Source organism: Buceros rhinoceros, unplaced genomic scaffold (assembly GCF_000710305.1).
Source record: "Buceros rhinoceros silvestris isolate BGI_N320 unplaced genomic scaffold, ASM71030v1 scaffold8189, whole genome shotgun sequence".
Lineage (NCBI taxonomy): Eukaryota > Metazoa > Chordata > Aves > Bucerotiformes > Bucerotidae > Buceros > Buceros rhinoceros.
In genome coordinates, this window is record NW_010429717.1 from 5,707 (window position 1) to 21,611 (window position 15,905).

The 15,905-nt window shown below is 39.5% G+C and overlaps 1 protein-coding gene across 1 annotated transcript in view; it reads left to right on the forward strand.

The window, feature by feature from the left end:
- Nucleotides 1–6,382: 6,382 nt before the first annotated feature.
- The window catches only part of RUNX1T1 (runt-related transcription factor 1; translocated to, 1 (cyclin D-related)), a 91,876-nt gene continuing 82,353 nt past the window's right edge, over nt 6,383–15,905 (forward strand). Inside the window, exon 1 of the mRNA XM_010142748.1 lies at nt 6,383–6,470. Within this exon, the coding sequence (XP_010141050.1) occupies nt 6,383–6,470 (88 nt within the window). The remainder of the gene's footprint in view (nt 6,471–15,905) is intronic.

The window sequence follows — 15,905 nt, forward strand, 5'->3', positions numbered from 1 at the left end:
GATCAATTCTAAGACTTAGATCCAGACAGGGCCCTGATGGCATTATCTTATGTAAGGTTAAGTAGGCTACCTCAGGTCTTGATGTAAAGTAAGTCATTCTCTTTGAACTGTAAATGATAGACTTATCTGACAAGACTTCCACATAAAGGAGAGGAAGAAGTCTATTCCTTCTGTAATAATACTCTCGGAGGTTCCCATAGAGTCCATGGGATTCTCAACTTCTCTATCCCAAGAGCTGTGTTAAACTGTGTTTAAGCCAGTTGCCTCCTCCAAAATTTTCCCGAGAAGTGTGCAACTGCATTTAAATAGAGCTACAGTAGTTTTAAAGAGTGAATCGCTGTGTAATTTTTCTTCCACATTCCGAGTTTTATTAGTCCTCTTTACATGGGGAGATGTTGATGTTAGTTTTCTTAATTTTTCTTTTTTTTTTTTAAGTCCAAGCCTAAATTTTGCCTCCTCTTACAGAGCTATTATTGGCTACTATTGTTTTTATTATCCCATTAGCTTCTCTGGGAAGAGAAGGGTGGGCAGGACTTCAGGGACATTACCAGAGCAAGTCATCAGTGGCTGGGTCTGCTCCCCAGGAGGTCACAGGAAGCAGGTGGCTGTGTTAATTGTCCTTGCTCCCACCTCTTGTCCTTCCTGGAGGCAATTTAGAAGTGGTCAGGAAGTGTCAGGCCTACTGTGTCCCCGCCCCGGGTTCACTACTTTGCCCGTTCATAATAGTTTGAGGAATGTGCCAGGCCAGGGAAACTGCGTAGTAATCCTTACTGTCCTTCCTAAGCTGTGTGGCTACCTGGCTGAAGGGCCAAGTGCCATTGCTGCAGTGTGTTTGGGATCGCAGCTGGAATTCAGCAGAATAACTATTCTATTGAAAAAAAAAAAGAAAAAGAAAAAAAGAGCTATTTCCTTCTTTCAGACTATTGATAAAAGTTCTGGGTAAGACAACTGCAAAACTCACAAGGTGCATGAAGTATTTCTGGAAACTATGATCTCTGATGAGGGGAGGATTTCTCTGGTGAAGGGAGAATAGGGAATATAAACGCATTTTCTGCTTAGGCCAGTCAGGTTTTATTGTCTTTGTGGCAAATGCACCATCAGTTGAGTTATGTTGGATCCCTAAATGGCACTCAGTGCTCTCCTTTGGAAAATCAGTTAAGGGTCTTGCTCTTTGAATGAGCTTATTAACTGCTTGGGTTTTTTTTTTTTTTAACTGTGAAGGCACACAGCATTGCTGAGTATCTTGGTACAAGTGTTGCACCTGATGCTGATAGGCGGGTTTTGATCTACCAGTGATGTTTCTTTAAGTGGAGACTTGGAGATGGTTTAAGTGGATACTTGGAGAGTATCCACTTGCTTTGGAAGTGATGTGAGTTGAGTAATAAATACCATTATTTGTCTGTCATGCATTTTGGGTGAAAACTCAGCTTTGCTCAGGTGTACTCTTAGTTTTACAGAGACTAATTGCCTAAATAAGGTGGGCTGCAGCATTATGTGATGGGTGAATCATGCTGGTTTCTGAATCACTCTTATAAAATACCAGCCTGAAATACTAACAAATAGTGAGCACATTGTGCCTGGACTGGTATGTTATTTAAAGAATAGAATTATAGAGCAGAATATTTTGTAAAATGTTCATTTAAAAATCAGTTTGCAGTTTACTTCCATCAAACCTGTTGTCAAGGAAAAAATACCTCCTTGAGAAGGGAAAAAGTGTCAGTATTGTGGAATAATGTCTGATTTTTATCGAGCTATTTGCTATTTAAGCTTCCTTCTTTTCAGTGCAGGGAGATCAGCTGACAACAACAGCAACTAAATCATGTTTGCAGCTGGGCAATTACCATAGACCCTAAGATCTGCGACTGTCAACCATGAATGCAGATGCCTTCAAAGTTCTGTTTCTCTTCCATGTGGAAGTCATTGGCATGGAACAGATGCCTTCATTTTGGAGAAACCAACCTCTGGATATAATTGGTTCTCTCTTCTCTTGTCCTCTAGGGACAGTCTCTCACAGATGAAATTAGATGAGAGGGGAAAAAAAAAAACCACAGGCACACACACTCACACATGACACGAAGCAGGAGTTTTCAGGATCCCTCTCTGTTTTGTCACGTGTAACTGTCTTACAGCTGGAAGATTTCACTCCATTTTTAGCACTCTAGACACATGATGATGCTATATGAAAAACATGCAAATTAAAATATATATCCAACCAAAGTTTATTATTAATCTAGGCATGCTTGTTTAGAAATCAGACAAGCATATCCAGCCCATATTACTTTAGTGTTGAATGTTGACTTCTCCACTATCGATGCTGCAGTCCCAGAAATTTAAAGTTAAATAGCAGAAGAGACAAGACGGTTTAAAAAACTTGTGTTGCAATGGCAAAATCAAAGTATTTTAATCAAATAGTTTGCTCGTTCTTAACACAGGAGGCAAAAAACAAGTAGCTGACTTCAAAGTTCACCTAGCACACCAGCATTCAATTAGGGAAGCACATTTACAGGAACTTTAGCAGAATTAGTCTGGTGAGCACCTGTGATGAGCCATTGAGTCCTACAGTGAGGTGCTGAAGAAGAGACTGTGTCCTTGTACTGCAGATACCTAAAATGAGATGGTGGTAATGGGACTTAAAGGCTCTAAGAGAGTGAGAGGGAGGGAGACTTTGCCTACCCTATACTCATCAAAGGCTTTTGTCACCCCCTCTTCCCTTTGGTGTAACAGCTACCGAATCCTTGTGGTTTATGTTATTTAGTACAATTAAAGTAAATGAATACCAGCTTCGGGTTACCTTAAGCTCGGTTTTGAACGATAACTAGGCAGTGCTGTGGAAAGAGCTGTGGTGTTCTAGGGTAGAGTGGGTACCTCTGGGAGGAGGAATCAGGGATTGCCAGGTGGTAAATGACTGCTGACGGTACCCAAGAGCATGGAGGTCTGTCACCTCTGAATGCTTTTCTTTCTTGAGGTTTATTTCCTGGCATAAGTTTTCCTTATATTGCAGTTTAACATTAACAGTCCACTTCAGTCACCAGGTATAACTCTTACATGAATTGGCTGATGAACTGTAGAAGTGTGGTTGTTTGAAGATGCTGAGCATTTGTAACAGCGTAGGTAGGTCCTGCTGGTAGCATGTCGATGACCTGAATTCTGAAGTTGATTTTCAGATTTTAATGGCAATTTCCATTTTTTACAGGAGGAGTTTACTGCTACTGTAGTATTTCCATCTCTTAAAAGTTGAGCGGAAATGTCACCATCAATGAAACTGTCAGGAGTTATTTTGGTCCTAGCTTGGCCTGGGTAGTTGGTAGAAGGCAGTCTGCCTTTTGGACACTTGGTCTAACTGGGTAGCTGCAGTGTGCTGTGTGGTCCTTTGTTTCGCGCTGACGCCCGCCAGCTGTGTAGGTGAAGGGCATTCACTGGGACTTCCAGCAGTTAGAAGGAAGCCCGAAGTAGACTTAGTTTAGAAGTGATGACTCTTCAGCTTTTATAAAAGAATGGGGAGTATAGGACCTTTGGTGTAGGACTCCAGTTCTGATTCACAGAACTTGAGCGCAAGCATTGTATTTCTGAAGAAGTGCACAGTAAGAGAAAAATTTACCCAGAGAGGTGCTTAGGTGATGAAGGGGTTTCTGGCAGTAAGTAGGAAGTGGAGTAATAGTTGATTTCTTTTGAGGCTGATCCTGATATTTGTAGTCTTTACATCCTATTAATTCCTTGAAAGATAAGCTGATACAAGAATGATTTGCCAGGGCCAATGTCTCTTCTAAAAATCTTGGCGCGGGTTATATCCCGCTTCTCTCCACATACAAGATAAAAGCACTGTGAATATGAGGTTAACTGAATTCAAATAGAAGACTCTCTCGAGTTATTGCATTCCTTAGAAAATAAATACATTTCTCATATGGTTGAGATTGATCAAAAAAGTATTCTGTATGCCAGTGATTACATTCCCATCTGTGATTAAGGTTTTCTGTCTGCATCTGGTTTTCACATTATATTTCTGTAACAAGAATCCTTTATATGGCAGAGTTCACTCTCTGTATTTTCTATTAGCTGCAGCTTGAACTACTGCATGGATCGCAGATTTACACATGTGGTTTTCATTACTTCATACCATTGAGAAAAAGTAATATTTGTTTGGGAAAGTATGTTTTTCAAAATTTCCATGGTAATACACCATGTCGATTCTTTTTTATAACTCTCTTGTAAGACTACAAATTTTTCAAGGTGTTCTACTTTTAGTGAAGTTCAGACTTAAGACAATTTTGCATGTACATTAGAACAACAGCACAGTTTACAATTCAGGAGCCAAAATAAGTTTAAAAGAGGAGATTAGCGTGGAATGGGTGTAGCAGAATACATCCATCACTTTTAGAAAATGTGGCATATAAAGAAAAAGAACATGGGGCTGAAACAATAGAAGAGGAGTAGGTTAAAGTGATGTCTTCATTTTACCATTAAGACAGATGGGTACTTTTTTTTTGAGTAATAACTTTTTTTTTTACGATAAGAAGTTTTAAAGTCTTTTACCATACATAAAAAAAGAGTGTGCTATTCAGCAGACATGGATGTTGAATTGTTGTATGTTACATAATTTATTGTATTTGATCATAATTATTTTGAGTGGCCAAATTAGTAAAGGTTAGCAAAACGTGAATACATTTTTATGGACAGCTGCTGTGTGTAATTCCGAACCCAAAATATGATGTTAATGTTGTGTTCCACTGTAAGTCCGTATTTCAACCAGGTTGTGTTATCGTCGCGTGGTAGAAAACTTAATGTTTAAATGATCTCAGTGAAATTAATAGGGCCATTTGGTCAGTGAAGGATTATTCAGTTTTGATAGGGGCATGAGTTAATGGCCATAAAGATCAGATCAAACAATAACAACTATGTATGGAATGTTGTTTGCATTTGTGGAAATGTAAACTGTTACGAAAAAATACGCAATTCTTGATAAGGCACAACTGAAAGGTAAATTTACTGCCTATATATGAACATGGTGACAACTAGAGAATTTCATACAAAATAAAAATCATTTTAGAAAAGTAGTTATTGTGGTCAAGTTGGGGAGTCCTAACCGTGTTTTGGAGATTATTTTCCAAATGCCAAAGGCAGTTGTGTCATATTGAAAGTGTCACAGTTGCCAAATCTCGGTAGAGAGTCCTGCAGTTCTTACATGCCTCTGGTTTTCACTGAAATCTACAGAATGTGTCAGAGCTGCGGGAAACGTCCAGCCACTAGCATGGGAAAGAAATGGCTTTGAGTGATGAACTCCTTCCTTTATTCTCTAACCTTAACTTTAACCTGGGTAGGTTTGTTTTGATTTGAGGACAGTACTTGTTTGTGACAAAGATTGCAGTTTCCAGCACGAACACAAATGTGATCTGTAAATACCTTTGGGCAATTTATTATTTTGCAGTAAGATCTAGTCCAGGAGAGGGTTGGGGCTGGGTTCTCGGTTAGATAGATGCATGCAGCCGCGGCCAGGTCCTTATGCACGCTTAACTTTATGTTCCCAAATACCTGCATAGTGGATGCAGATTGAAGCATGTATGTAACTGTGTGTGTCTGGCACTGAAAATCTTTCTGCCTTGACATAATTACGAACCTCTGAAAAGCATATTAATGTCTTGGAAAAACTGCCAACGCTGTAATACAGGCTCCTACGAATGACAAAGTATTTGTGTAACCTAAATAAACAGTTTTTGTAGGTGTTGGAGTGGGAGGGAAATTGCCTTTTCATAAGTGGGAGGATGATTTGTAAATATATCAATAGCTTTTTGATCTCCCTTTGTTTAAATGTGTTTGCTGTTATGTTACAAATCCAAATTAGTATAGCGATGTGTAATTGCAAGGTCTCTGTTTTTAGTAACCATGTTCGCTTAATAAATGATTCTCTAGAGCTTCTGTTGAACCAGGTACAGTATGTAATATTTTATACTGTATGAATGTATTTAAAAGCAAGCATTTTTATAGAATTAGCTAATAGTTGTTTTCACGGTAGAATACAGGCTGCCCTTTACTTTGTTGCCCTCTACATGTCAACTGTTTTAAATGAGCAACTTATGAAACAGCCTTTGTCATACAATTAATACTGTTTTAAAGTACTGCCTTATATTAACTAAGAAAATGTGGGTAATTGATTTAGAATGATAACATTTCTGTCGTCCCTTTTATTTTAAAGACTGCTATTATCATGCAAATGAAGGGGTGTGGTGCTTCAAACTGCCTGTGATATGTGCTTCTTTTTTTTCTTTTTCTTTTTTTTTTTCTTTTTTCATTTGTTGTTGTCAATAGAAAAGATTGATCTCTGGGCTGGTGAACATAATATCTGTCCCAGTCAGAAAAGGAAAGAGGAAATTAGAGCGATTGGTGGAGAATGATATCTGTCAAAAGAAACACTTGGAGAGCACTGAGTTTAGTGATAGGTGACTGCCGGAAAAAAGGGAACTTTGAATTTTGTCAAGGTAAGGAACAGAAAAATATTTGATTTTGTAATGTGCATACCATTTAGAAGTTATTTTCAATGACTGTACCTTGCCTTGTAAACTGTAATTAGGAAAGCAATCTTTCCCTTTAGCTTCCAAAGAGTCTGCCTAAATCAGTGAAGGTGGTGTCTTCAGGTTAGTATTGCTGAGAGAGAGTATAGCAATGCCAGTAAAACCCATGGCGATGACTTTTATAAAACCGTCCTTAGCTTAAAAATACATGTATGTGAAATTTTTAACTGAGTTTTTTGTGTTTTTGATGACATAGGTGCTCTTAATGCGGCATGTAAGTATTACTTGACCGGGCTGTGAAAATAATAAAGTTCAGTTTCCCGAACTGTGAATTGGAGCAGTATTTGCAAGAAGGTTAAGGGACAGTTTGCAATCACATTGGCAAAATGGTTGTGTTTGTAATTTATTGGAAGCCTCTGATAAACTCATTGCATTGGGAATCTATGATAAATTTGGTTGAGGTGATAGTGAGAAGGATTATTTCTGCTTCTTGTGTGCAAAACTTCTACCATACTGGAAAAGTAAATCTGCTGTGGCAGAACAAAATTCCTAGATAACCTATGACTGTCATTCCTGTCTTTACTGTAACTACGTTTTTTCCTCCTAAAATGGTGTGTCTAGATGGCAAGAAACTACTAAACTGATAATAAGTGCTTCCCGACACTCTGATACTTTCTTTTACAGTGTCGGACCATTTTGCCTGTGACTTGACTCTGATAGAGTATGATACCAAAATGAAATGAACAGTATCTGAATACTCTAGGCTGTGCTTCTGGGAGTTTCAAAGGCAGCTAAGCCTTGTTCATATCGCTCCCCACCCGAGATGCTGCAGCCCATGCTGCTCTGTCTGTGGGGTGTGGAAAGGAGATGGAGCACAGCTGAGGGAGCAGCAGGAGGCTCTGCTGCCTGGCTCATCCTGCCATGGCAAGAGGCCGGGCTGAGGTTTTGTGCACCAGTGTGAACATACTTTTAAAAAATGAAATCCTATTAAAAATGAATTTGCATTCCAATTTGAGCTCAGTTTTAAAACAAGTAAATGCTTCTCTGGGACCTTTCTGTAGACAGGCATCATTGGAAAAGAATGAATAATCTTCACAGGGTTTACTCTTGTGTTTTTATTTTGCTAATTTAGCAGTATATAGTTTCTGACTAATTTTCTTTTTTTCTATCTACAGTCTATTTTTCAAAGTGCAAGTGTACTCTGTAGAGGTGGTTGTTGATTGGTTTCTTTTGCCATATGGGTCTTCATAAAGGATTTTAAAAGTAAATAAATGTAAAAGTAAAGATTTCGTGCCTGAAGCATGCTGTGATGGCTTACTAATGGGAAGCTTATTGTCGTTTATTGCTGTCAGAGCACGTGCAAGATAATGGAAATTTCCTACAACTTAGGAGAAAAGCATGTTTTCTAATACTATTCATTTTTATAGAAAGAGGGAATTACTGTCACTAGTATTCACTTCATCTTTATGAAGTCCAAATGATCTGGTTGTACAATTGAAATACTCATAAATGGGAAGAAACAGCACATTATCTGTCTTGTTAACTGTTGGGCAGGTCAGGCTGCCTCTATCACCTGGGTACAGGCACATCTCCACCATTGTGAAGTTGCTGTGTATGAAATTATTCCCTTTCCTGTGCAGTTCTGTCAGTGTAGCCTTATACCAAAACAAACACACCCTCTCTAGAACGTAACTTAGGAAGTTAATGATACTAGATAGTTTTCACCTTGGTCACAAAGATAATCAAAACCTGCTTTGTAGCTCTTTCATAGAGTGATCAGTGGTGGTTAGCAATTGTTAGATCTTCAGACATTCACATTTTGACGTTTACCTGAAATGATGTGACGAGTTAGGTACCTGCATCTGGATACTTGTGTTTGTCACACATTCAAAAATTTTTGTCTAAATGACCAAGAAGCTACGCACTGAAATTCGAGTGAGCAGTTAGAAATGAGGCCAGCACAGCTTAACTTAATATGGACTTTGCTGTGCCCAAGGAAATTAGACTTACTATTTAAAACCAAGATGTATCAAAAGGCAAAATAAAGGGTGTATGAGTCTATCGCCTCCTTGAAGCAATAGCCTCTTGTAGCATTAAACTATCTGCCTATGCTTTTGTGATCCCTGTTGTGCATCCTCATCTATCTTCTGCTATTGCAAAGTCTTCTTTTCTTGGTTTCCTTTTTTATCCTCAAAACAATTGCTTGCTTACCTATGTATTTTAAAGAGCACAACTGAAATAATAAACCCCTTCTAAGATGTAACAGATGGAAAAGGGGATGAGTGTAATATAGACAGAGTTGTCTTTACACAGCTCACAATCAGATTTTCCTCTGTTCATGTGGCGCACACCTGTGGCTTGCTGGTGTTGCTCTTGATTGGAGTGAGAGATCTTAATGAAAAACAATGCCAGAATGACATGAAGAGACTCCGCAGCACACATGGGTTACTTTGCACATCGTAAGAAAGTGAAATTCAAAGTATGCTGCTTAGGAGAGAACACCTCCATGATAAGGAAGCATGCCTGGGTGACTCTGCAAAGGGAATGGGGACCCTGATCCTTGCTGCTTTGCAAATAAGGCGTTTTTCTCTGTAGGTCAGGTTGATTTGGACCAGTTGAGAGTGGTGGCTGATTTCTCCAGCACTACTTTCTGAGCCAGTAGGAGTATCTTGGGCAGGAATCCAGCTTTTGAAATACAAAGAAAATAACCCATAATCTATATAAAAAGCTGGCTGATGGAGAAGGGAGGAAATCTACAGAGAATAACTGAATCCAAGAACAACTGTGTAAAAAGTAGAATGTAAGGGGAGTGTGTGTGTGACGTTAGTATTTATTTTAATTTGAAAATATGATCTTTGAAACCTTTGAGGTAAGCAGAGGATGAGCTCTCACTATATGATATATTTATTAGTAAACTGAAACCAAGCACTCCAGCTGAAGCTGAAGGTTCTTTTTCAAAGTGATTTTCTTTTTTTTTCTCCCTGAGTTTGCAGAGTTTAAATTCTCCCCCTGCCCCCCCTTGGTAATGCACTGTGGCTCTGATAACGTTAATGGGCTTTGCCCCACATGGAGCAGCAAGTGTATTGTACCACTGCTCACTGATCCCAGGTCAGTGTGATGCGTGAAATCAATTTATTTGAATCTCTTTGCCTGTATAGGAATTTGGCGGTGTGCCAGTTGTTTTCATTTAATGTTCTTTGTGTTGAACACAGACAAGCAGGCATGCTTTTGTTCTCCTCTTTCTTCTGGGCTCTTCTCTTTTCAGCCAGTATTCTATTCTGTGGATTTTTCAGAAAGAAGGAGGAATGTGTCACCTTTTTTTAAAATAATTTTTGTTTAAATAGCCTTTAAAGAGTGCAGAAACTAGGTCAGTCATAGAGCAGCAGCCTCTGTAAGGTTTTCACCTAGTAGGGGTGGTAACACCTGCCTTTTCCTGTCTCTTAAATTTGAGGAAAAAGAAAGAAAAAACACTGGTCTATTTTTCTAATGCCCGATTCTATGATACATGTCATCTTGTAAGACAAAGACTCTTCAATAATGCTGAAATCGGAATGATCTTATTTCTAGAAAGTGAATGTCTGACAGTTGGTTGGATGAATCAGAAATACTTTCCAAGATCTATTTCATTTTGAACGATGACCTTAACATAAGCATTCGTTTGGGAATTACTTGCCTTGTCTTTCTGTTTGTTCCTCCCCTCCCCCAGATATTTAGTATTTTGAACAGCTAGCTGAAGAACAGCTACCTGAAAGTACCCAATTCTTTCCTTTTTTCCTTCTTTTAATGAGAAGGCAGCAAGGCATGTGGAACAGAGAAGTAATTTAGCCCTTCTTAAGTGGGGGTGTGGGGGGGAAGAAATAGACAACAGGAGATATTTCCAGGAGGATTTTTTTAGGGCTTGGTGAGCGGGAGAGATGGAGAGCAGGAGGAGAGGGCTCTGTTGATGCTCCAGGCGGTTCGTGCGGAAGTTGATATGCAGAACTGTGGAGCCGCGGCACAGGGGTCAGGCTCGTACACATCAGCCCCGTTTCCTTGTTTAATTACCTGAAGAGCAAAACATCCAGGCTGGGAGTGTGTGAAAACCCAGTATCTCGAGCAGCAGTTTGCTGCTCTGACATCCTGCGAGGCCAGCCCCGTCTGTGCGCAAACGTCAGGGCTGGTTCCTGACAGCGGGCTATCTCTGCCGGGCCTGGGTTCCTTCCATTCAGGAGGCATTGTGTGGAAGAGGGCTTGGTCAGGAATCTGAGGTTCCTGCCGGTTCTTCCAGCCCGGACAACGCTGTGACAGATAGGCTTGATTTTTTTCTTTTAAAGAATAATAATAATAAAAAAAAATTGGCTCTTTTTCGTTTTTCCCTTGTATTTCTGGCATTGTTATAGTACTGACTGAAACAAAACATGTTAACCCTTTTGCTTCTGAATTCACAGCTTTTTCCTTTTCCTTTATTTCTACGCCTGCTTGACCTCTTTTGCTTTCAGAGGTAAAATCTGAGCAGCAGATTCTTTCAGGTGGAGTTTGTGCTATGCAGCAAATAAACATTTGGAGAAAAAAATTTTTTTACATGATCGTTTTTGGCATTTTAAGTTTTTCATTTTCAGCATACTTGGCAACATTATTTTTATTCATCCCATGGATTCAAACCAAGCCAGTGTTTGTTCTGGCGTGGCCTGTTAAAACAGTGGTGGTAACTACCAATGCTTCCATTCTCATTATTCATGTGATTTTCTTAGATGTCCAGCTTGGTGCTCAGTTTTAAAACGTTGGGATAGACAGCTATAGACATCCTTTCTCCCCGTACTTGCTGTTTGTTGAGGTCACTCAGCAGAGTGGAGGTGTGAGTGCACAAGGTGGGGGCACTATGCACTGGTCAGGTTTGGGCCTGTGGATGGAAAGTGTTGATCGGGATGTAGAGCTCAAGGTTAGAGCTGAAAGGCTCTGAAATGTTCGTTCAGGTAAAGGTCTTGAATTTTTTTTTCCCCCTTCCTATTTGTGAAGAATTTTAAGTATGACTTCTTGTTTGAATGATAAATGATCATTTCAGCACTCTAGTTCATAATATAGTGCTGTGCATAGTTGTACTGGCAGAACTTAAGATCACAAGGTACAAGTAGTAGAGAGAGAGAACATAATTAATGTGGCTTTGCAGCAAAAATGTGTAGCATGTGATTACTGCCTTTTGTTATCGTGGGCAGAAGCTGGTCCAAGAAAGATAATTGTGGTTGTAGAAGTGGAGAAAAACTGGAAGTTAACTAAGGTTTCATTTTTATTTTATGCCAAAGGTTTTCAATGTAGTCTGTAGAGTTACGCCTGCAGTCTTGGAGGATCACATGCAAATATTTTTGGGTACTTTGTAGGTGAGATCAAAATTGTTTGAGCATTAACTTATATTTTCCCTGCTAGTAGTTCATTAGGATTTTGCAATACAGATTTAAGGGCATACTTTTCTTCTTGCATGAAAACATTACCAGGTGAAGGTTTTAGGGACCCTTCGTTAAGAGAAGGTAGCCTTCAGTGGGTGTACGCAATTGGGAGTCAGCGATAGTGCAGTGGGACCAGAAGAGTCATGATCGTTGTGCCACTAATCCTCCGTCTAAGTAGGATTTGCAGGGGATGGTGCAACAAAAGAGCTGTTACAGGGTATCAAATTGATAATTGTGATCTAATAAACTCTTAAATATATACATAGTACTTCACCTTTAGAATCAGGCACCTTCCTTCATTCATGAACTCCTTAGGCTCCTCAAGGGTAAACGTGAATTTAAGTAAAAGTGAATTACTTAGACATGTAGTTTTAAATCTCTTTATCCTGTCATACTGTAAAGAAGCCGTAGTTTCAATAAGCATTGCTCGTATCTACAGGATGAAAAAAAGCTGGTTTATGCATTGTGGTCAGTGTCATGTTCCTGTAGGGTTTCAACATATAAAGGAAATTATATATCTGTATAAAAGCATTATTAAACCTTTACATGATACAAGTCATGTCCCTTCTTCCAGTGTTTTACATGCCTTTATATTTTTTGCATCTAATGAACTGTCCATGACCTCTAGCCAACCATTGCCCACCTCAACCAGCAGCATAGTAGATTAAAGTTCTCCATGGACACATAGTGATGACAATAACCATGCTGTCTTTCCTCCTACCCATCGGGTGTCTAGCTCCTCTTTGAAAATGGCAGAAAATGATAGCCTTTAATCCGTGGTTGCCACCTCAAAAATGCTTTGGGGACAATGCTTTTAAATCATCATTCTGTTTGAAATAATATTTATTTTGGGCATCTCTGCAAGTCTCTGCTGTGACAATCTTGGAAAGGAAAGCTCTCATGGATAACGGTTCCCAAGCTGGTTTGGGTTTTATTAAAACTGGCACCTTGCATTGTGTCCAAATGCTTACTGCTGCTTTTTGCAGATGTTCTCCTAGTGCAAAGTGGTGTAATATGCTCTTGGTATGAAATTGCACTTCACAATCACCTCTGCATTCTTCTGCTTCTCTTCTGAATGGCTGCAGCGAAGCACCATGAGGAGTACAACACAATTAGATAAAATGAAATTATATTTAAAGGCCTGTGTCCCTCAAGTCTCCTCACTGTTCCTAAAGAAACAGTGATTTTATATGTTAATTTTCCTTTGCTATGATGGGATTTGTCTGGGTCAGACTAAAAGCACGAAGCTTAGGTCAACGTGTGCTTCAGGGGATTGTGATGTTCTCCTCCGACTGCACATTAAGTGCATCCCATTCTGTCTCTGTTTTGTAGCAGAAACCTGACTGACCCAGTGTTTGTCCCTCAGTGTAGAGTGCTGGTTGTTTATCTTTCATATATGTGTTAATTGTGAGTACTATTTTATGGCAGTACTCACAGCTTCGAATTCTGAAACTTCTCTAGCTTCCAGGGCTAGCAGAGGCAGAAGAGAATGAATGTCTGAGGGAGCAGAGGCAGAGACAAGTCATGTAGTGGACTGGGGAAGGGAGGTGTGCATCAGGATGAGGATGTGGCCGCGGAATCAAAAATGTAGGAGGAGGTGTGATGGCAGAGAGAAGACAGAGGGCACTGAATGGGAAAGTGAGAGAAAAATGTGATGGAAGATGTAACTAAGGAAACAATGAAGGCACCGTCAGTGCCTTCCCTTTGTCACTCACAAACGATAATGCTCCACCGTCAAGGGTTGAATGAGCCTGCGTACTGATTCTGGTGTGTGAGACACTGAACAGCATTAGAGCAGCTCACTTGGTAATACTGCTTTGCCATTTTAGTAATTACAGGGACTGCAGTGGGCTATACCATTATAACTGTGAGAAGACTCTTCCATAACCCCTTTTCTGTTAGGACTTAGTTCTTCTCATGTAAAAAGATCCTGCCTGCCTTTATGCCACTAGACCATCTCATTCATCAGGGAAAGTAAAAATATTTGATGAGTAAGTGGCTTGCTCACCTGGTGCTGGAAAGCAAATATTTTATATGGGGAAATAATGCTTAGCTCTCTTAGATATGCTCAGATATTTATTTACATTCCTTGTTCACTGCAGTCTTGAAATTACTCAGTAGTTGACAGATGTAATACTGAAATAAAAGCATTAATAGTAAACACTGACACGCTGCGCAAGGGCACTGCTGTGGTGTTACGGGCTCTACCACGTATGTAAGCACGTAACAGGGCATGCAGAATGGCCTGGTTTCCAGTCCACTGTAGTGGAGGCCCGTGTAAAGATTTTGTTGTGTGATGTAAGACTTGAGCTTTATGTTCTGAATGCTTGTCAGTTTGCTTTACAAGCATGGCATTATTGCATGGCAATAATTGCATATATTGTTGAATACATATATATGTTGACTAATACTAGTTTTTAATTTCCCTTATATATCTGATGACTGTTGTGGTTTGCAGATTTGTATTGAATCTCATCAGCAACAATAGCTTTGTATCAAGGCCCTTTTGAATAAAACTTTCGTACCATTATAAATGTAGTAAATAAGTACAAACTGATCAATATATGACAAAAGGGTGAAGGAGGGAGGTCAAGAGGTAAGAATATTTCCATAAAAAACATTTTTTTCCTGGTTAAAAATGGCAGTGCGAGCATAAAAAAGTGTTTTGTATTGCTGTGTATTTGCTCCACCTGGTGGATTTTCCTGAAAGTGTTTTTAATCCTTTCTAAGAGGGGGGCTATGTCTTTAAGTGTAAAACCCCATGTCAAGAGTGAAGACAACTAGGCAGCTTTTTTTATGCCTTTTTTTTTTTTTTTTTGAGGAGCAATATCATAAAAGGCAGATTTGGGGAAGGAAAACATGAAAATTTCTCTGGGCCACACTTGGTGAGCACAGTAATCTCTATGAAAGCGTGGCATTCCAAATCAGTCAATGATAACGGTTTCCTCTTGGACTCATCTAGACATTAGTAATTAAAAAGTACAAATCTATGGCTTGTGGAGTCATACGTGATCAGTGAAAGCGAGGATTCCTGAGTCCCCCAGTAAGTAGCAGTGCTATGGAAAAGGAGAGTTTCTGTGCTGAAGAGTTACCATTGTACATCAGCATGAAATCTGTCTGTCGTTAAGTTAGCTTTGCAAACATTGTTTTCTTTGGAATTCATAAGGACTTGGTTATGCTTTGATCATGTCATTGTTCTCCTTAGGTTATTTTTTTCCTTTAGAATGTAATGGCTCCCTAACAGAAGGTGAAGTTTAGAAAATAGTGTCTCCGTATGCAAGGGATTTGGAGACCTTTTTATTGTCTTTAAAAATGTCATTCATAGTCCTCATTAGCATTTATTGTTGCAAGTGTACAAGCAGAAAATGTGAAATTGGTATGTCATGAATAGCTCCACAGAGCTCTAGAGCCCTGAAATTTTGCCTGCAGTGTGGTGTGGGGCAGGCATTGAGAGAAAGCTGGCCAGATGGCTGCCAGCACAGAGCAGAGCTGCAGGTTTTTGTCTCTGGTGCTGAGAGGAGGGAAAGTTCACTGGAGCATACGCTATCACCCCTTGTGTTTTAACAAAACTAACTCGCCATCAGTCAAAATGGGGAGGTGGTGACATTGAAACAAAAGTTTTCAATATAATGTAACAGTCCTTGTCAAATGAATAAAATATGTTTAGTTAGTGTCACAAATATTGACATGTTACAAAGAAAAATGCAAGGCTCGAATTTATGGCTAGTGGTAGATACACTTTCACACAAATATGGTCCCACATTATCTTTATTATGAAAATCCTATGCATTGAAAAGACATCTATTAGAGGTCAAAACTAGGGTTAATATACTACAGCAGGAGGAGTTTCCCTATCCTTGTTAAACGAGCAAACACTCTGAGCTCCAAGTCAAAACGCAACTGATAGCTTGAAACTTTTTTCCTTCCTTCCCTCCCTCCACCCCCCCGCCCCGTTTTTTTTCCTGATCTTAAAGTATGACCC